At 39.0% G+C, this 22584-nt stretch overlaps 1 protein-coding gene across 12 annotated transcripts in view; it reads right to left on the reverse strand.

Annotated features, from left to right (window-relative positions):
* The window catches only part of ARID4B (AT-rich interaction domain 4B), a 138515-nt gene that overhangs the window by 88328 nt on the left and 27603 nt on the right, over nt 1-22584 (reverse strand). The window contains exon 1 of one of the 12 annotated variants that reach the window (XM_024986704.2): nt 7672-12702. The exons of 6 other annotated variants lie outside the window; for them this stretch is intronic. In XM_024986704.2, the coding sequence (XP_024842472.1) occupies nt 7672-7701 (30 nt within the window). In that variant the 5' untranslated portion in view covers nt 7702-12702. Of the gene's footprint in view, nt 1-7671; nt 12724-22584 lie in introns of those variants that run through there. 5 more of the 12 variants (XM_024986701.2, XM_024986702.2, XM_024986706.2 and 2 more) reach the window with 5 other exon arrangements.

Below are 22584 nucleotides of genomic sequence, written 5' to 3' on the forward strand. Positions count from 1 at the left end.
AAATAAAGGCTGTTATTACTCAATATTCTGGAGGTACAATTGTGAGTTTAAAAAAATATTTAAGTCCTATACAAAAGAGATCCCACATAAATAAAACAGATTCCACTATAATTGTGTATATGGAGAAGGAATCTTTAAAATAGTATCCCCCTGTTCAATTCAGAAATAAAGCAATCATGTTGAAATCTAGTAGCAGGAGAGGTTAAGTGTTTGTGGGGATGCTAGAAAAAGTCTATCAGAGTCCTTTAGTGTAGCAGCAAGATTACCAAGATTATACACCTCTCTTTTGAGGCTACTGTACTTTGATCCAAAGCAGAGATATTCAAAGAAGCATGTCAGATTTACCAAGATACTTCTGACCAATACCAACCCTGTTAGGTGTACAATATATACCACCAGAAAAAAAACAAAAAACCTCTTACCTTCTTTTTTTGTTCTGTTGCTTTTGGTAAAAAATACAGACCATCTCAGAGGCTAAAATAAAATGTTTTTCTAAACTACCTCCATGCCAAAAAGGAAATTAAATGACTAAATTACCATCCCTTTGTTTAGCAAACAGAACAGTTTTCCAGTTGTCAAGGCAACAGCTACCTCACAGTTATCTCAGCACTGCTTAAACAATTATTTTTCTAGTCAATCTACCAAGTGTCCTAACTGGCACCTAAAAACCATTAAATTCCATGGAAACACTAAAAAGCATAAGCAAATTTTAAATTAGGTATTGGTGGATAATAATCCTTCAAGAAGCCAAAATGCCATGGAAATATATAAGTACTCAAATGAATCAACAGTAATCTCTTATGTGCCTTGAGCTACAGTACACAATATATGCAAGTTTCAGAGAGATAACAGTTTAATCAATGCTCCAAATGACTAACGTTGGCACTGCCTAAGAAATATTCAGTTACTCAAGATATATTTTTCAAAAAGGAAAACATGCTAGATAACGTTTTATTGAGGTAGACTTTTTAAAAACAGTAAGCATTCAAATTGATTACTAAGGCAGTGCCAGTATAGCAAAGAGAATCAAGATATTAAATTTGATACTAAAATTCTCAGTAAATAAATGTATTTAAACACACACTGTGATAATAAATCTATGAAAACCATCTTTTTATATGCAACAATATCAAAGAGGCATTAAAACAATAATGGAGATAATTAGAACAGATGAACCCATACTACATCAAAAGGTACCAAGGATCCTTGGAGAAACAGCTAATTTCAAAATTGGGCAGAGAAAGTACAAGAAGAATCTAAAACATCTTATGGCAGAAGGTAAAGAAATGCTCAGTGAATAATGGGACCATTTCAAAGGGAAACAGGAGCCACCTTGAAGGGGCTCCTACTGGCCAAATGAGGGAAATCTTCAGCATCAAAATAAGCATTGGCTGTCCCATAATCTTGTTAGGGATATATCTATGTCAAAAATGAATGACTTAAGATGTGTGTGTGTAAGTAAATTATAGTCAGGTAAAAAATCAAAACCCACTCAGTAAAACTTGCATCTATGATTCCATATTGACAAGGAAATGAATGAATGATGAATAAATAAAAAAATGTAGAAAGAGGAAAGCGCCTCCTTACAGTAACATGTTAATAAATGTAGCAGGAATGATGGAAACAGAGAATTATCTTTTAGCAACCATCATGAAGGTGACTGATTTCATACAGTTGTCAATAGATCCTGAACTGATGAGTGAAGGTGTGATAAAGAACGGGATACTGACACATTCCTGGCATAGGTTTCAATTATCAGCGGTGGAATGATGCCATGCACTGAGAGCAAAAGCACATCCTTCTGTGATATACATGCCAAGAATGATTTTGACGATGAGAAAAATTAGATGCATAGAATGTAAGGTCTGTATTCCTTAACACGCTGAAGGACATGAAATATAGTGAAAACTCAGAAAGACTTTCAAATTGAAGCACTCTGAAGAGACGTGATAATCAAATGTAACGTGTATTCCTGCACCGAACATGGGCCAGAAAAGGAAAAAGATTTATGAGGAAAGTTGGTGAACTCTGAAACGGTCTCGAGACTAGGATAGTAGTATTATACCAATGCTGATTTTCTGATTTAGACAGTTGAATGCACGATAAGGAGGAGTGTCCTTTTTGTTGGGGATTATGCTCTGCCGTATTTAGGGATGAAAGGACATCATGTCTGCAGCTTGCTCTCAAAGTCTGAAGATAGCAATAAGATGTTTTGGAGAAATCCAAAAGAACTTTTCTGCCAACCCAATATATGTATACATATATAGAGATTATATGAATTCTGCATACTATAAAGTTGAATACATGAAAAAAACTATTTTTAAACAGTATTTATTGGGTATTTGTGTATTTTTTCTATGAACTGCTCATATGTGTTCTTTTTTTTAGGTTTTATTTTTTTGTTTGTTTTATTTTTCAGTTTTATTTATTTTACTTTACAATATTGTATTGGTTTTGTCATACACTGACATGAATCTGCCAAGGGTGTACATGTGTTCCCCATCCTGAACCCCCCTCCGCATCCCATCCCTCTGGATCATCCCAGTGCACCAGCCCCAGGCACCCTGTCTCATGCATCGAACCTGGACTGGTGATTCATTTCACATGTGATAATTTACATGTTTCAATGCCATTCTCCTATATCATCCCACTCTTGCCCTTTCCCACAGAGTCCAAAAGACTGTTCTATACATCTGTGTCTCTTTTGCTGTCTCGCATACATGGTTATCGTTACCATCTTTCTAAATTCCATATACATGCGTTAGTATACTGTATTGGTGTTTTTCTTCCTGGCTTATGTCACTCTGTATAATAGGCTGCACTTTCATCCACATTATGTGTTCTTTATCAGTTACTCCTTTTTTTAAAAACTGAACTGTAAAAGTTCTTCCATATTAAAAAAAAAAAAAAAATCAACCCTTTCCTCTAAGCACAAGAATCCTCTCTGGATGGTACGTATTTAATAATTTTCTTCCTAAAATTTAAGTTACGTTGTGAGATGGAACCATAAATTATTTATAAGTAAATTTTAGACCCACGTCTATTAACCAGAGACCTACATATTCACAGAGGGGTGTCTGGATATTCCTGGAAACTTAAATAACTCAAACAAGACATTCTAACTAGAATGCTCATCATCTGCAAAGAGGTAAGAGAGAAATATACTGGGAAGGACATTTATTAAGTGCCACCTGTATTTAAGACATTATTCTATGTGCCAAAAAGCAAAGGCACTTTCTCCATGTAACACAAAGGTAGACAATTTATTTTGCCCTCAGAGAAGTTAAACTTATCTGTTATCTTGCTAGTGAAATCAAAACCTTATTCAAATGAATCTACTTTAGCATAAAGTAGATCACTCAGAACATACTATGCTTATTTATAATGTTTAAATTTTAATAATCTCGAAGGTTCAGTTCAGTTCAGTTCAGTCACTCAGTCGTGTCTGACTCTTTGCAACCCCATCAACTGCAGCACGCCAGGCCTCCCTGTCCATCACCAACTCCCAGAGTTTACCTAAACCCATGTCCATTGAGTCGGTGATGTCATCCAACCATCTCACCCTCTGTCATCCCCTTCTCCTCCTGCCCTCAATCTTTCCCAACATCAGGGTCTTTTCAAATGAGTCAGCTCTTCGCATCAGGTGGCCAAAGTATTGGAGTTTCAACTTCAACATCAGTCCTTCCAATGAACACCCAGGACTGATCTCCTTTAGGATGGACTAGCTGGATCTCCTGGCTCTCCAAGGGACTCTCAAGAGTCTTCCCCAACACCACAGTTCAAAAGTGAAGGTTACAGCCAGTTCAAAACTCAGAAGCACAAAGAAAAACCATAACTGGCACTGTAATGATTTATGTCTGGCCATGTGGACTTGGGGTTTGGGTCTTGGTTCACTAGCTCTCTGGATACAAGCCATCACTTATTTGTTACCTGATTTCAGAAAGGCTGCTGTCTACTTGAACTGCTCAACGTACAGATTAAGACCCTGGCAAATTTGAACACACTCTGGTTTTGGAACAAGAGACTGCAATTCATTTACTGAATAACTTTGGGTATGTCTTTGGGTGTATGTCACCCCACCACTTTGATTTTTGGTTTCCTCTTTGTAGACTGATCGTGTAGGGTGCTTGAGAGTTTTAAATTAGGTAGCATGTTCAGAAACTTTTGGAGACTGACAGGTCCTGAGTAAAACACTTAGCAAATATTAGATGAAACCATATGAAACTGCAATTTTTCTTAAATCAAAAAAGGTCAAATATTGGCAATTTTATGTTAGGTTCAATCTCATACTGATTTTCTCCACTTCCTTTAAGCAGCTGGGAAACCACAGACCAACACCCAAGAAACAAAACAGTCCTGTTCCACAATCTGCTCAGACGCAGTTTCTGCTCTATTGCCCATGCGCAAGACAGAGCTCTGCAGGACGACTCACCCTGGAGCTTGCAGGACTCCACCTCTGTCAGAGCTCTGGGCCTCACACAGAGATCTGGGTCCTGGGCCAACCAGCGATGGACTCATTACACCACTAATGAAACTACAGCTATTTTCCCACCTGATGGCTGTCTGGTTCACCAACCACGTTTCTGTCCGGTTTTATTTTCTCAAGAATACGACCTTGTAAATTCCCTGGAAGTCCAATGGTTAGGACTTAATGCTTTCACAAGCCACAGAGCATAGCCAAAAAAGAATATACAGACGAGACAGATACACAGATAGATATGACCTTGAAAGAAGCCATCAAAAGCAAACCATAATCTCTGATTGCTTGAAAATCTATCCATTCTTTGTCTAGTGAGCAAACGAAACTGAACCACGTAATATGTAATAAACAAATTCTAGGCCATAGAATGCACTCTAATTTCAGAGCCCAAGGTAACCCTTTTGGTAACAATGCTACAGTACTCACTGCCATACTACATACTAGCTTTCTTGGTCCAAATGGTACAAAGGTTCTGTGAAGATAAACATTTCACATTGTATTTTAGTAATTTGTATCAGTCTTCTCTCCTAGATTGAGCAACTTAAAGCAGAAACAGCATCTTATTTATTTATCTTTAGATATCCCAGTCATAGAATTGTACCTATATACAAGAGGAATTCAGGAATTATTTACTGAACCACAGAAGTAAGACATTAGTTAAGCCCTGCTAAATGGGATTTTCCTTAAGGTAAAAATTATTCACATTTCAAAAACAAAGGTCACATAAATTGGGAGGAATCTTATATACTGAGAGGTCAAAAGCATGAGCTCTGGAATCAAGAGTACCTGGGTTCAAACTCCACATCTATGTGAGCTTTGTTGTTGCTGTTTAGCTGCTAAGTCACATCCAACTCTTTTGCAGCCCCATGGACAGTAGCCTGCCAGGCTCCTCTGTCTGTGGGATTTCCCAGGCAAGAATACTGGAGTGGGTTGCCATGTCCTTCTCCAAAGGATCTTTCTGGACCAGGGATCGAACCTGGGTCTCCTGCATTAGCAGGTGGATTCCTTACCACTGAGCCACCAGAGAAGCCCGCATGTGACTTTTGGGACATGTTATTTAACTTCTCTGAGCCTAATTTCACATTTGTAAAGTGGAATTGGTAACAGTAATAAAGTAAACATATGATGTGTATTTATATATTTTATAAGTAAATTATATAATATAAAAACATAATAAAGTTACCTATTGCACATAAAATTGTCATATGCTGATAAATCTAAAATGCAGTTTATAACTTATGAGATGATCAAATTTTTACAGTTAAAAACAGTCCATATAGTTTTATAAAGAATAAGCTGCTAATGCGACAAGCATCATCAGATTATTTCTCTTAACAAAGAGGTATGTTCTGGGAATACATTTTGCCGTCAAGAATTTGATTATACTGATTGTCAGCAATCTGATCCAAAGTGTGCCAAACAGGTTCTCCCTGTTAAGAATTCAAAACTGAAAGACTTGTCAATTTTCTGGTAGAGCAAGGCAATAAAAACCTGTGTTAGCCATTTTCTGGCATGTGTAGAGAGGAGAGAAAACCAGTCTGCAAAGAAAGAGAAACAGTAATAAAGAAAAAAGGACAGACATGTAGAGAAAAAAAGGGACACATATGAGCGTGTGTGTCCGTTAAGTGACTGAGAGAACCACAAGACATAGTTTCTGCCAGCTTTCCAAAAGTTAAATCTCTCCTCAAACCTGACTGGGCTCTCTACTTGCAGGTACTCAGTAGCCATAAAATAAATTCACTTTTTGGCTTTCAATAATTGAGATGGTTTCTATTACTATAACCAAAATAGTCTTAATCAAACACATCAGAAAGAAGACATAAAATGTTGTATCAAGTCTACATTTACTGAGCATCCATAACGTCCTGGGCTAATTAGGACTTAGATCCTATTCATACAAATAGGAAACCAATTCCAGTTTCAAATTTTAAGTGAAATCGTCACGATATATAAAATTTCAGAAGACCAATAAGGAATAATGAAATATGGACATACGAAGTAAAACACCAGATTTTTTTATGGTCATTTTAACTTTATTATTTAATGTGAAAGTATTTGTCATGAATGTTTAAGATGTGAAAGAAATATCGTAATAAAACATCTCTTGAGATTACCACCAACTGTAAAACTCCCAACACCACTGACCCTGCCTCCTCTACAAGGAAACCACTATGATGTGCATTTTGGTTATCTTTCCTATGGAAAAAACATTTTAAAAAGTTATTGAAAGTCATCAGTCATTATTACAGCAGGATTAGAAAACAACACTAAAATACAACCTCTGGTCTTCAATTTTAAAAAATCAACTTGCAGGCCTTTATAGGTCTGGCTCTACACTCTTTTATCAACTTATTAAAAATATATTTATACCAAAAAAACTATAGTTTCTATTTTCAACAGACTTCTCTACTTTTTCCAGTCATATTTTTCAAAACTTAGAATATCTTACCAAATCAGAAGAAAGAAACAGAGCGCTAGTCAAGAATAAGTAAGGGACAGAGAATCCCTGGAGGCCCCACAGTCAGGACTCGGCACTTTCACTGCTGGGGCCTAGGTTTGATACTTGGCTTGAGAACTAAGATCCCACAAGCCGTGCAAAAAAAATAAAGTAGGACTAATAACTACTCAATAAAACACTAGTTAAGTGAATGAATGAACCAAACCAGATCAAAACTGAACTAGCAGTAGGCAGTTCCTGGTGAGGCGCCTAGAATATACAAAAAACAAAATGTATTTTTCCTGTCTTCAAAAATTCATTATCCCATTGGACATAATGAGCAAAAGAACAAATCAATGTTTAAAGACAAAAGAATTTCCCCGCTACAAGTTCAAATTAATCTATATATTCACTTACTTTTTAAAAATATTCTAACCCTTAAGTGATAATATCTAATATGTGTTAGGTTTATCTGACTTAGTACAATGCTCTCCAAATTCAGCAATGTTGTCAAAAAGAATTTTTTTTTAAAGTAACTCTTCAAGGACTGTGACAGTGAGAAGACTAATTGCACACATTTAATGTCATATACTCCAGATAGCAAGATTTGGATGGAGGCTGGGGAGTTGCCAAAACTTTCAAATTAAAATCTCAAAAACCTCAAACTAATTTGATTCACAATTCTGAAAGGCTGCAGTAAAAATAAGACCCCAGGTGGATCAGTACATTCTCAGAATTTAAGTATCAAACCCACCTTGCTGTCTTTTATGATGACCATGCCCATCTTGTCACCAGCTAAACTCTGCCACTTTATGATCCTCGGACACGACTGAAGTCATGAAAAACATTCCAATGGTACTCCCTTCCATAAAGCATTCCCAGCTGGAGAGGAAAGCCAACAGAGCTCTTAAATTCTAGCATTTCCCTTACTAATCAACTGTCCCCAAGAAAATATTGAAGAAAGAATCCACTGGACTGTAATTACCCAGGTGACATGATAAATTCCAAATGATGTGGGGAAGATTCCCTGAGCACATAAAAAAATAAGGGCTTTATTATTTATCTTAAAAACAGATAAGAAAGTATGCTTTCCTAGTAACCATTTCTTATGTTGATCTACATGAGCACGTGTCCCACGAACGTCTCAAAAGAAAAACAGCAGGCGCACCACACACACGAGCTGGCAGCAGCGCCATCAACTGTCCGCTCACTTTCAGCATGTTGCGTTAGGTGCGCGCACACATACACATTCTACAGATTACAGTACGCTTGTTACAGGAGTTTACACCTTATCATAAACTAGAAAAGAGGCTTGTACAGTGTGTCACCAGGACCAACATCACTGACATCACGCAGGAACTTGTCAGAAACGCAAAGTCTCAGGCCCCACTCTAGGCATCCTGAATCAGAAACTCTGGGGGACGGGTCAGCAATCTGTGTTTTCATAAATTTTCCAGAGAACTCAGATGTCCCACAGTTTGAAAACCAATGATATAGAGGCTATTTCTCTAGAACTTGTACTAGATATATTCAGCAACTAACAGACTCTCTACTTGGTTTCCTGACTAATACGGTATGAGGTAATATGGGAGGAACACCCAAGGTGAAAGCAATTTGGGAAATTACAGCTACCATTTAAACACCTGGTGCTTCCCAGGCAGCTCAGGGGTAAAGACTCCACCTGCAATGCAGAAGACCAGGTTCGATCCCTGGATCAGGAAGAATCCTTGGAGAAGGAAATGGCTACCCACTCCACTATTCTTGCCTGCAGAATTCCATGGACAGAAGAGCCTGGCAGGCTACAGTCCATGGGGTCACAAAAAGTCAGACACAATTGAGCAACTAACACTTTAAAGACTTGAGGAATGCCATGATGGTGATAATGAAAAAAAAAAACAAAAAACAGGTAACACAAACACAGAATGAAATAACGCAATGAAAATATGTATTTAAAATAATGTAATATCAGGACTTCGCTGGTGGTCCAGTGGTTAAGTCTCTCCCCTTGCACTGCAGGGGGCATGGGTTCAATCCCTGGTTGGTAACTAAGATCCCACATGCTGCGTGGCATGGCATGACCAAAAAATAAATAATATAATATAGAATATAGAAAAATGGCTTAAAAAGATTCTAGTGAAAAAATGAGAAACTGAGATACAGTTATCAATGTAAAGAGAAAAAGCTAAGAGAAGTGAAAGCTAAGATATCTCTATGAAGAGAGTTAACACAGCAGGCCTGACTGCTATTTTTGGCCTACTTTCAAGGTTGGCCCTTGGATGGCATCTGGGAGGTTGTGGGAACCTGAATTTCGGGAGGGTTCTCACAATTAATTGATAAGAGTGGCTCACTGTGCCTAAACTGTATGTACAAATAATAGTTTATGCTAAAATATCTGCTTTGATTCCACCATGTGCCCTGTATGGGCTTTCTAAGTGGCTGCTGCTGCTGCTGCTGCTACTAAGTCACTTCAGTCGTGTCCAACTCTGTGCGACCCCATAGACAGCAGCCCACCAGGCTCCCCCGTTCCTGGGATTCTCCAGGCAAGAACACTGGAGTGGGTTGCCATTTCCTTCTCCAATGCATGAAAGTGAAAAGTGAAAGTGAAGTCATTCAGTCGTGTCTGACTCTCGTGACCCCATGGACTGCGGCCTACCAGGCTCCTGCTGCTGCAGCTGCTGCTAAGTCGCTTCAGTTGTGTCCAACTCTGTGCGACCCCATGGACTGCAGCCCACCAGGCTCCTCTGTCCATGGGATTTTCCAGGCCAGAGTACTGGAGTGGGTTGGCATTTCCTTCTCCAATGCGTGAAAGTGAAAAGTGAAAGTGAAGTCGCTCAGTCGTGTCCCACTCTTCGAGACCCCATGGACTGCAGCCCACCAGGCTCCCCCATCCATGGGATTTTCCAGGCCAGAGTACTGGAGTGGGGTGCCATTGCCTTCTCCACTCCTAGTCCCCAGTGAAAACCCTAGGTGCTGTGTCTCTAACAAGCTTTCCTGTTGCCAACACTTGCGGTATGTTGTCACAATTCACTGCTACAAGAATTACCTGCGTCCTGTGACTACTGAAAGAAGACTGGAAGCTTGCACCTGGCTTCCCCAACACTTCACCCCAAGCATCCTTTCCTTTTGCTGATTACGCTTTGTATCCTTAAGCCTAAGTACAACTATACACCAAGTCCTGTGAGTTCTCTCAACCAATTACCAAACCTGAGGGTGGCCTGAGGAGTTCCAATACACTCTTACTTCAATTCAGAGTTCTCTGACAGTCACGTAACAGGGTTAAAAACACTGACCAGACCAACAAATCTGCCATGTTCTTACTTGATCCATTAATAATATAAAAGATTTTAATATTATTTCATTTTCATTTTCTTATCCTTTGTAATACAGCCAGTAAGTGTAACTTGAATTACACACTCAGTCCTTGACCCACAAAGGGCAGGGCACCTACACCGACAGTCAGTCCATTAAGGGAAAGTGGTGTGCTGTTACCAAACGAAGGATGACCGCTAAAATCAGGCTCTTTGGCACACACAAAATCTACTTCAAGGACACTGGGAAAGCACTTCAAGGAGGACAGTCATGACCTCTCACAGTTCAAACTAAGTTACAGAAAGCCCTAAGTAACTTCTAATTGTTAGTTTATATGTTAAGATATAAAAACAGAAAAAAACAATATGGTTTCAAATGTGAGCCCAGAATAAAAAGTCACAGACTCTACAGACTGAAGGGATAACTTGCCACCAGATTATTTCTCACCAAGACAACTCTATACAGCATGCCACAAGGTGAGTAGTTTTTTATATTTAATTCAGTGGTCGGCAACTCTAGGAAAGCTGGGTGATATCTAACAAATCTTTTCTTTATATCATTTAAAGACCAAGGAGAAGTGTTTTAAATAGTAGAGCTAGACATAAATGAAGAGAAAGTAATATATTACTAACCCTTCTATGTATCAATATTGTCAATAAGGGAATAATTCTCAGACACAAAAATGATCCTTAAAACTTTCCTATTTGGTAGAAGTGGTGGTGGCATGGCACAGGGGGACTTGAGTTTGTAAAAATGAAATTTTAAGCAGTAGTAATGGCAGCTGGAGAGGGACTGGGATCACAGAACTGACCTCCAGTATTCCCAAACCTGTTTCCAGGTGGCAAAAAACCTTGACCTTGGGACCCACTGAACCTGCTTGAGCATGCTGGATTTGAAGTCGTCACTGGCATTACAACCAGGGAAGTCCAAAGGGTTTTATGTGCAGACTTCAAGATGAAAATAAAGCTAGATATTGTTTGTATTCCTGGTAAAGCTGACATGGGAACTGCAGATTCTCTGTGCCACATATATCAGAAACTTACAGTGAAAAACCATTCATTGAGTTTTACTATTTACTGAAGATAAATTATCTTGTATTTTCCCAATGCACTGCAGTTTACAATGCCTTTTAAAATATATATTCTTGCATCACACACACACAAAAAAACTTTCCTATTTGGGTAAAATAATAGCCTTGGGATATACACAATGATTCAGGAAAGAGGGGACCTAGTATGAAATAAAGACAAACACTGAAATACTAGAATTTGGTGGCACATTAGGAATTAAGGTCATCAAAAACACAATCACTACGTAAAGCATAATGGTGCTTAACAAGGGTCTGCCCTTAACACTGTGACATCACTTGAAACTGTTCACAGCCCTGACTTTACTTATAGATATACCTATATATTATATATATATTTTTAGATATATACATACATAACCACAGTAAAGCTTGTGCTTCCAAGGGATCTAAAAAATACGAATTTCTATTGTGGCATGGTTTTTCGTAAAGATTACCTAATTAAAATGGGAGAAAGGGAGAAAACAAGAAAACCTCCAAGTTAAATCAGATTTAACCAGATATGGAAATATTTACTACCTAGATATTATTCAATATTATAACAAAATAATACATTTGACAACACATCTTTTAAAAGCACTTTCATTTCCATCAAAAAACAAAAACAAAACCTCTGTAGGCAAATGTCAGCTTCCCTGATGCCTCAGACAGTAAAGAATCTGGCTGCAATGCAGGAGACCTGGGTTCGATCCCTGGGTTGAAAAGATCCCTTAGAGAAGGAAATGGCTACCCACTCCAGTATTCTGGCCTGGAAAATTCCATGCATAGAGGAACCTGGCGGGTTACAGTCCATGGGGTAACAGAGAGTCAGACATGACTGGGTGACTAATGCTTTCACTTTCTTTATGTAGGCAAATAGGAAAATTACTATCACCCACTGGTTTAATAAAGCAAACAGAGGCAGAACTTTAAGTGGTTTTAAGGTCACAGCTAATCAGAGGCAAGAAAAGAGCTTAAATTCAGATTTTTACTCAATGTCATTCTGTGCTATCAGGTAGTAACAATCTATCGACATTTAAAAATTTATCTATAACTAATATACAAATTAAAACATCTACTCATTTAGGAGTCACTGTTAAAAATGGTTAAAAGAAAAATTATTAACAACCATTCTAAATACACACAGACATACACATGGGTAAAGACTTAGAAGGATGTAATAAAATGTTAATAGCAGTTATCTCTACAATGTCTGAATTATGAGTAATCTTTTTTCTGTCTGCTGCTGCTGCTAAGTCACTTCAGTCGTATCCAACTCTGTGTGACCCCATAGACGGCAGCCCACCAGGTTCCCCCATCCCAGGGATTCTCCAGGCAAGAACACTGGAGTGGGTTGCCATTTCCTTCTCCAATACAGGAAAGTGAAAAGTGAAAGGGAATTCGTTCAGTCGTGTCCGACTCTTAGAGACCCCATGGACTGCAGCCCACCAGGCTCCTCTGTCCATGGGATTTTCCAGGCAAGAGTACTGGAGCGGGGTGCCATCGCCTTCTCCTTTTTTCTGTCTACTTTTCTAAATTTTCCATATTTTCTATAATGAGTTTTTTAATAATAACCAGAAACCAAGTGAAATGTTTATTATAAAGTTATAAATATTAAACTTTAGTATTTAATGTTTACTTTAAGGTTATCATTTATGCCTTTTCTTGTCAACACTGTATTTCCTTAAAAAAAAATTAGTTAGACTCTAAGGAAATGAAATTCTTCCCGTATTTTAAATGAATCCCCCATTAATTCTATAAGGCCTTTGGGAGAACAGCATTGAAACATGTATATTATCACATGTGAAACGAATCACCAGTCCAGGTTCGATGCATGATACAGGGTGCTTGGAGCTGGTGCACTGGGATGACCCCGAGGAATGGGATGGGATGGGGAGGGAGGTGGGAGGGGGGTTCAGGATGGGGAACACATGTAACACCCATGGTGGATTCATGTCAATGTATGGCAAAACCAATACAATATTGTAAAGTGAATAAATAAATAATTTAAAAAATTCTATAAGGCCTAACACTCTTATCTCCAAGTACAACGTAAAATCATCTTAAGGTGCAATGTGATAAACTGATCCGATAGTGAAAGTCAATTAGTTATTTCACTGGCTTTCACCTTTTCATACTTATATGTCAAGAATATCTTTAAAAATATGTGACTATTGCTCATTATTTTAACTATTAAGTGATTTAATTGTAAATGACTTACATTTTCACCTCAACTTGGTTTTTAACTTTGCCAAAATTCCCCTACTTACTGCCTAACCTACTGTCATTAGCCCCACTGTCAACAGGCCGTATTGTCATTACCCTGATTATCAAAAGAAAGCAATTACACTTCTTCCACAAAGATTAAAATGCTATATTTTGTTAGCCAGAGAACAGGCAATGTATAAATACTTCTGTATTTACTCTTACATCTCAGATTTAAGTGGGCATGAAGGTTTATCAATAATACAGTCACTATCACCAAGAATACGGTAAATTAAGTTTACAACCATCTTTTAGACAATACTGAAATACCACGACATTATTTAAGAGTTCCAGTCAAAAATTTTAAGGCCTGACGTTAGAAAAAGGTACAAAATGTACTGAGTATCTAGAAGTGACTCACTTTCCCCAAAAGTTCCCCAAAACCTAAGTTTTACAGTATCCTCAAGTAATACAGCCATTCAGCACAATACAGTTCAGTCCCCAGTCGTGTCCAACTCTGCGACCCCATGGACTGCAGCACACCAGGCTTCCCTGTCCATCACCAACTCCCAGAGCTTGCTCAAACTCATGTCCATCGAGTTGGTGATGTCATCCAACCATCTCATCCTCTGTCAGCTATTCAAATTATTACCAGAAAATGCAAACCTTCTATTAACTATCATCAGCATAAAATCCTACAGTAACATTTATGACGCTAACCTAAATGCTTCTATAGTCTCAATGAGATAATGTAAGAGAAGGTACAAGTAAATAGAGGAATAAATAGATAAAGGAATGAAACTCTTAATGACAGCCTGATCTTTTGTCTAACTCATAAACTTAATATTATCAGCTCCAATCCCATGAATAAAATGCCCTAAACTGTTAATTTCTTCAAAAGGCACTCGGCATAAATTTTGATGCACCATTTCTGTGGTTTCTGGAATCTTGACTTATTGATTTTTTTTTTAATGTATAAGATATTTTCTTTTAAAGAACTTATTAGTCTCCTTTCAGCCAAAATGGAGTAACAAGCAACCAGATTCACTCTCCAGCCTAAAACAAAAAACAAAATTCTTTAAACACACTGCTTTCAAAGGACAGAGATTCTTCAAAAGACAGAAAACAAATAAGGTGAGTAAAAGTTTCCCTGATGGCTCCAATGGTAAAGAATCTGCCTGCAATGCAGGAGACCTGGGTTCAATCCCTGGGCTGGGAAGATACCCTGGAGAAGGGAATGGCTACCCACCACTCCAGTATTCTGGCCTGGATCACAAGGAGTCAGACATGACTGAGCAACTTTCACTTTTTTACTTTACTGCCCTGAGAGCTAGCAGGCCATGGAACAATGAGAGGGAACTGAGGCAAAAGTCTAAGACTTCTTTGAAGAAGCAGAGATAAGAGTCTAGGGAGGCCAAAGTAGCCAGAATTAATACAACAGACCACCAGGAAGGAGAATGCTGCACAGAAAGAGAATCATGGAGATGGGCAAAGAGTTGCCCTCAACAATTCAGCAGAGGACTTACCAGCACATGCATGGGAGGAAACCAACCAAGGCCACGCAAAGAACCACCAGAAAGGATTAGATGGAACAGTGCCTGGTGTTTACATGGAGCCAAGAACAGTGTTTGTTCCTGCCAGCCAGACTAAAAAGACTCATAATTTATGGGACACTGGGTAGTGTACCGAGGAAGGTCTTATCTTAGTAGCAGAAAATAATTAAATAGCCCTTGTCTGAGCTCCTGACCTGCCTAACAAATTTTAAAAGATCCCAAAAGATCAAACTGTATCCAAGTAACTTAACTACATCCTAAGAAAAAGTCCAGGCAGATTTACAGAACTGTAGAAATATCCAGTACCCAAAACAGCAAAATTCACAATATCTGGCATCCGATCAAAGATTAAAAGTCAATAAGAGGTAGGAAAACATGATCCACAGTGAGAATAACTGATCACTCAAAACTGATCCAGAACTGTCACAAACATTAGAATTAGCACCTAAGAACATCAATTACTTGTAAGTGCATTCCATATGTTCAAAAAGTCAAACAGAGACAATAGAAACTATTTTTAAAGGACTCAAATTTCTAAATATGAAAACTACAAAGTCTGAGACGAAAAAACACTAGATGAGGAAAAGATCAGTGAACCTGAAGACAAAGTAATAGAAATTATTCAAAATATAAAGAAAAAAGAACCCCCACCTCTCTGCAAAAAATGAGAGGAGCATGAGGAAGGTGCCGCACAACTTTCAAAAGTCTAACAAACATGTTGCTGGAGTCCCTAAAGAAAGAGAAAAAAATAAAGAATTTTTCAAGAAATTATAGCCAAATTGTTTCCAAACTAGACGAAAACTATAAATGTAGGTAGGGATCCAAGAACGGCACCCCACTCCAGTGCTCTTGCCTGGAAAATCCCACGGACAGAGGAGCCTGGTGGGCTGCAGTCCATGGGGTCTCGAAGAGTGGGACACGACTGAGCGACTTCACTTTCACTTTTCCCTTTCATGCACTGGAGAAGGAAATGGCCACCCACTCCAGTGTTCTTGCCTGGAGAATCCCAGGGATGGGGTCACACAGAGTCGGACACTACTGAAGCGACTTAGCAGCAGCAGGGACCCAAGAAGTTCAACAAATCCCAAGCAAAAGTAAACAATGCTATCAACAAACTCAACCTGAACCCAACACAAAGAAAATATACATTCTCTTCAAACGCACACAAAACATTTACCAAGAATATATTCTGAGTCACAATTAAGTATCAGATAAGTTTGAAAGCATTTAAGTTACACAAAGTATGACCAAAATGGAATTAATTTAGAAACCAATAACAGAAAGAGCTCTGAAAAGTCTACAAACATTTGGAAATTTAGTAACACATGTCAAAATAACCCATGAGTAAAAGAATAAAAAGGAAAATTAATAAGTATTCTGAACAGAATGAAAACAAAACCACAACACATTGCAAAGTGTGGGACATTGCTAAAGCAGCACTTAGGCGTATATTTATAGCACTAAACATGTACATAAAAAAAGGAACTTTTCAAATCAATGACCTTCAACTCGTACCTTAAGAAACTAGGAAGAAAACAACAAATTAAACCGGAAGTTAAGTAGAAGATATAAAAAGTAACATGAATATTAATGAAATAGAAAATAGAGAAAATCAAGAAACAAAATCTGACTTCTTGAGATAACAAAATTGCTAATCTAAACAAATGGGTCTGGAGAAGGAAATGGCAACCCACTCCAGTGTTCTTGCCTCGAGAATCCCAGGGACAGGACAGCCTGGTGGGCTGCCGTCTATGGGGTCACACAGAGTCGGACATGACTGAGGTGACTTAGCAGCAGCAGCAGACAAATGGATCGTGAAAAAAGAGGAAAGATGCAAGTTATCTTTATTAGGAATAAAGGAAGTGATATCACTACAGAGTGTACAAATATTAAAAGGATAATAAAGGAATATTATGATCAATTTCATGCCAATAAATTCAACAATTTAGAGAAAATGGACAAATCCCTTGAAAGACAGAAACTACAATAGCAGCACACTCAGTAAGAAATGAAAACTGAAACAGAAGATCTGTTTTAAAAATTGAATCTGCAGCGTAAAACTTTCTCACAAAGAAAACTATACCCAAAGAGCTTCACTGGTGAAGTCTATGAAACATTTAAAAGACATGATAATCTACAGAAAAAACCCAGGGAACTAATACTAAGTGGTTTTAGCAAGATCACGGGGTTCATAATCAACATAGCTAAATCAGTTGTATTCCTATACACAAAACAATCAGAAACTAAAATTTTAAAATGATACCATTTATAATTGAATAAAAAATTGGGGGATAATTCTGGCAGTACTCTCATTCTGAGAGTACTACCTGATGTATCACGATTCCCTTACACAAGCAGTTTTCAAACTGTGAGTCAAACCCTCTTAACGGACTGTGAATGGAATCTGGCGGGTCCTCACTAGCAGTTTTTGAAAATGAAGTAGAACAGATCAGAAAATACCAGAGTGAAATAAACATGGCGTAATTATTACTTTGTGAAATGTGTGTTTCCATTGTTTATGTGTGTATATATGGGCTGTTACACAAAATTTGTGTTCAAAAAAAGTCTGAAAGACTTTTATACTGTATTATAATACCCCTGCAATCTTTTTCTTTTTTCCTTATGAAACCCCCACCAAGATGCATGGCTGAGGGTTAGGCCAAAGTAAAAGATGAGCACTCCAACTGCAAGTACTGGCCCTGAAGCAAGGAACTAGAGAGGTGTGGGTACTGGGAAGTGTAATTCTAATCAAATATTCAGAAGCAAGAATCGGGCAGGAACAGTCTCTGTGCTCCAGCCATGCCAGGCTTTCACCACTTCCAATTCTCCCAGCACAGAGGGCCTCTGGCTGCAGAGCATCCCGCCTTCTAGTTTTCCATCTGGAAACTCCTATTCATTTGACAAAGTTTTGCTCAAATATAAAGGCTTTTCTGAGTTTCTAGACAACGTTCTGTATTGGTCTTACCTTTGTTGGTCAGAGCACACAGATTCTCCCATCAGTGTTTTTACTCTACTTACTTCATGATATATCTTTCCACCATCCCTTCACCTATCTGCAAACCACTCATATTTAAAGAAAATGGCTAAAGACTTGTAGTTTCCCATCTAGCCTATAAGGAGATCAGTAGTCATCACTCCCATTCTCACAAGAAAAAAAACAAACTGAATAGCAACAGTCTTCCTAGATCCATTAGAGAACTGAGGTTACAGAACCAACCACTGACCCCAAATTGGAGACAAACAGGCAAACACAGAAAACCACAATTTATCAGAGAAGCAGGAATGCAGGAAAAGAAACCCCTGCTGGAGCTAGTCAGGTGTCGGTGATGAAGTGCTGGAGGCTCACTGTGGACATCGTGAGAGTTAAAAACTCCAAGGGGACTGACTCAGTATTCAGGGAGCCCCCACGCTTTCAGGCACTCGAAATGACGACTCACAGAGGAATGAGGTTCTCGCAGAGAAGATGAGAGAAAAATCTCCCTGATGCTCTGGCAGGGAGAGAGAGAACTTTTTTTACCCATTTTGAAACATGGCCAAAGTATTCTATTCTTCTTAACAAAACTTGCCCTCAAGAGAAACAATCAGAGCCTAATCTGTTGGGGTTTTACTAGAGCCTAACTGACCTGGCTAAGTAAAATACCCAACTCCAGCCCCCTCAAGCCTCCCAGTCTCACCTAAGGAGAAGCACCTGAGAAGGTCACAGCTAAGGGACACCAGTGCACCAAAGAATGAGACCTGATCACAGGGCTATGGAATGCGTCCCCTCCCCCCATATCTTGGCTGATACGTAGAACTCCTGCACAGTGGATTACAACTGAAAGAACTGCATGTATCAGACTCACTTAAGAAATCTCTAGGAAAACCCGAAGACAAAAGCAAGGACACCAAAGGAAATTTTAGCCTGACATCTACAGCTAGACCAACAGTAAACAAAGCTTAGCTTTTATACAATAAACATGCTGCTAAGTCGCTTCAGTCGTGTCCGACTCTGTGCAACCCCAGAGACAGCAGCCCACCAGGCTCTCCCGTCCCTGGGATTCTCCAGGCAAGAACACTGGAGTGGGCTGCCATTTCCTTCTCCAATACAATAAACATAAACCCACCTATTAAAGGCCTCAGTTCCTTTTACCCAGTATATCATGTCCGGCCTTTAATAAAAATTACAAAGCACGGTTAACCGGGTTTGAAGAAAGAGACCATGTATCAGAACCAGAGTCAGCTGTGGCAGATGCTGGAATTATAGGACAGGGACTTTAGAGTAACTGGCAGGCATCAGCACAATTTCTCTTAATACTTCAGCATACAAATATTGCCTTTTTAGTTTTCAAACTAAAAACCATATCACTTGCCCAGAAATCTGAAACTGAAAAAGCAACTGTCCATCCTTTGTAATGACGACAATAAATTATTTTATCCTTAAAGTGTGAGGGGGGGAAAAAGGATTAGGCATAGAATACTAGAACCCAGCAGCACACTTTCCTTCTCTTTTCCCAAGTTTCCTTTTTCCCTACCCGTTTCCCTATTTCTTCTACTTCCTCTATCGCTAGGTGGAGAAAGAACAAGCGAAGGGTAAGAAGAAAATGGCTGAGAGGGGCATGCATGATAAGATTAACCATCCACCAATTCACATATTTGACCTAAAGCTGATAATATACAGGAACTGAATAGGAACGGGGTTCATAATCTGAGACGAAGTCTAGTGGAGGCATCAGTTAAACAAGTGAGCAATTATAGCACACAGATAACTACTGTGACCATGTTCTGTATAAAGGGAGATAAATCGGTCTTAGGGTATCAGGGAAGGTGGTCAATGAAAAGGAATCAAGATGTTCAGACAGTCTGAAATGAGAAATACACTCTGGAGAACTGGAGTGCAAGGGGAAATGTGGCAATATAATTATTAATGATCATATTGAGAAGCATTTTGACCACCAATGGACAAGCAGGACCTGACAGCAATAGAACCATTACAAAATTCTGTGCATAGGATTAACATAATCTGATGTAGGTCTTAGATCACTGTGGCCGCCATGTGCAAAATGGAAGAACTAGAAGAACACAACAGAATCGAGAGACCATTCAGTTCAGTTCAGCTGTTCAGTCGTGTCTCTTTGTGACCCCGTGGACTGCAGCACGCCAGGCCTCCCTGTCCATCGCCAACTGCCAGAGTTTATTCAAACTCATGTCCATTGAGTCAGTGATGCCATCCAACCATCTCATCCTCCGTCATCTCCTTCTCCTCCTGCCCTCAATCATTCCCAGCATCAGGGTCTTTTCAAATGAGTGAGTTCTTTCCATCAGGTGGCCAAAGTATTGGAGTTTCGGCTTAAACATCAGTCCTTCCAATGAATATTCAGGACTGATCTCCTTTAGGATGGACTGGTTAGATCTCCTTGCAGTCCAAGGGACTCTCAAGAGTCTTTTTCAACACCACAGTTCAAAAGCATCAATTCTTCAGCACTCAGCTTTCTTTATAGTCCAACTCTTGCATTCATACATGTCTACTGGAAATACCATAGCCTTGACTAGATGGACCTTTGTTGGCAAAGTAATGTCTCTGCTTTTTAATATGCTGTCTTAGGTTGGTCATAACTTTTCTTCCAAGAAGCAAGCATTTTTTAATTTCATGGCTGTAGCCACCATCTGCACTGATTTTGGAGCCCCAAAAAATAAAGTCGCTCACTGTTTCCCCAACTATTTGCTATGAAGTGATGGGACCAGATGCCATGATCTGTTTTCTGAATATTGAGCTTTAAAGCTAACCTTTTCACTCTCTTCTTTCACTTTCATCAAGAGGCTCTTTAGTTCTTCACTTTCTACCATAAGTGTGGTGTCACCTGCATATCTGAGGTTATTGATATTTCTCCCAGCAATCTTGATTCCAGCTGGTGCTTCATCCAGCCTGGCATTTCTCACGATGTACTCTGCATATAAGTTAAATAAGCAGGGTGACTATAAACAGCCTCTACGTACTTCTTTCCCGATTTGGAACCAGTCTGTTGTTCCATGTCTAGCTCTAACTGTTGCTTCCTGACCTGCAAAAAGATTTCTCAGAAGGCAGATCAGGTGGTCTGGTAATCCCATCTCTTGAAGAATTTTCCACAGTTTGTTGTGATCCACACAGTTAAAGGCTTTGGAGTAGTCAATAAAGCAGAAGTAGATGTTTTTCTGGAATGCTCTTGCTTTTTCAATGCTCCAATGGATGTTGGCAATTTGATCTCTGGTTCCTCTGCTTTTCTAAATCCAGCTTGGACATCTGGAACTTCATAATTCACGTACTGTTGAAGCCTGGCTTGGAGAATTTTGAGCATTACTTTACTAGTGTGTGAGATGAGTGCAATTGTGTGGTAGTTTGAGCATTCTTTGGCACTGCCTTTCTTTAGGACTGGAATGAAAACTGACCTTTTCCAGTACTGTGGCCACTGCTGAGTTTTCCAAATTTGCTGGCATATTGAGTGCAGCACTTTCACAGCATCATCTTTTAGGATTTGAAAGAGCTCAACATCCCATCACCTCCACTAGCTTTGTTTGTAGTGACGCTTCCTAAGGCCCACTTGACTTCACATTCCAGGATGTCTGGCCTTAGATGAGATATCATACCATTGTGATTATCTGGGTCATGAAGATCTTTTTTGTATAGTTGTTCTGTATTCTTGCCACCTCTTCTTAATATCTTCTGCTTCTGTTAGGTCCATACCATTTCTGTCCTTTGTTGAGCACATCTTTGCATGAAATGTTCCCTTGGTACCTCTAATTTTCTTGAAGAGATCTCTAGTCTTTCCCATTCTATTGTTTTCCTCTATTTCTTTGTATTGATCACTGAGGAAGGATTTCTTATCTCTCCTTGCGATTCTTTGGAACTCTGCATTAGAATGGGTATATCTTTCCTTTTCTCCTTTGCCTTTCACTTCTCTTCTTTTCACAGCTATTTGTAAGGCCTCTTCAGATAACCATTTTGCCTTTTCGCATCTCTTTTTCTTGGGGATGGTATTGATCCCTGTCTCCTGTACAATGTCACAAAACTCTGTCCATAGATCTTCAGGCACTCTATCACGTCTAATCCCTTGAATCTATTTCTCACTTCCACTGTATAATCATAAGGGATTTGATTTAGGTCATACCTGAATGGTCCAGTGGTTTTCCCTACTTTTTTCAATATAAGTCTGAATTTGGCAATTAAGAGTTCATGACCTGAGCTACAGTCAGCTCCCAGTCTTGTTTCTGCTCACTGTATAGAGCTTCTCCATCTTTTGCTGCAAAGAATATAATCAATCTGATTTCAGTATTGACCATCTGGTGATGTCCATGTGTAGAGTCTACTCTTGTGTTGCTGGAAAAGGGTGTTTGCTATGACCAGTGCGTTCTCTTGGGAAAACTCTATTAGCCTTTGCCCTGCTTCGTTCTGTACTCCAAGGCCAAATTTGCCTGTTACTCCAGGTATTTCTCTGGAGAAGGCAATGGCAACCCACTCCAGTACTCTTGCCTGGAAAATCCCATGGACGAAAGAGCCTGGTAGGCTTCAGTCCATGGGGTC

The sequence above is a fragment of the Bos taurus genome, chromosome 28 (assembly GCF_002263795.3).
Source record: "Bos taurus isolate L1 Dominette 01449 registration number 42190680 breed Hereford chromosome 28, ARS-UCD2.0, whole genome shotgun sequence".
Lineage (NCBI taxonomy): Eukaryota > Metazoa > Chordata > Mammalia > Artiodactyla > Bovidae > Bos > Bos taurus.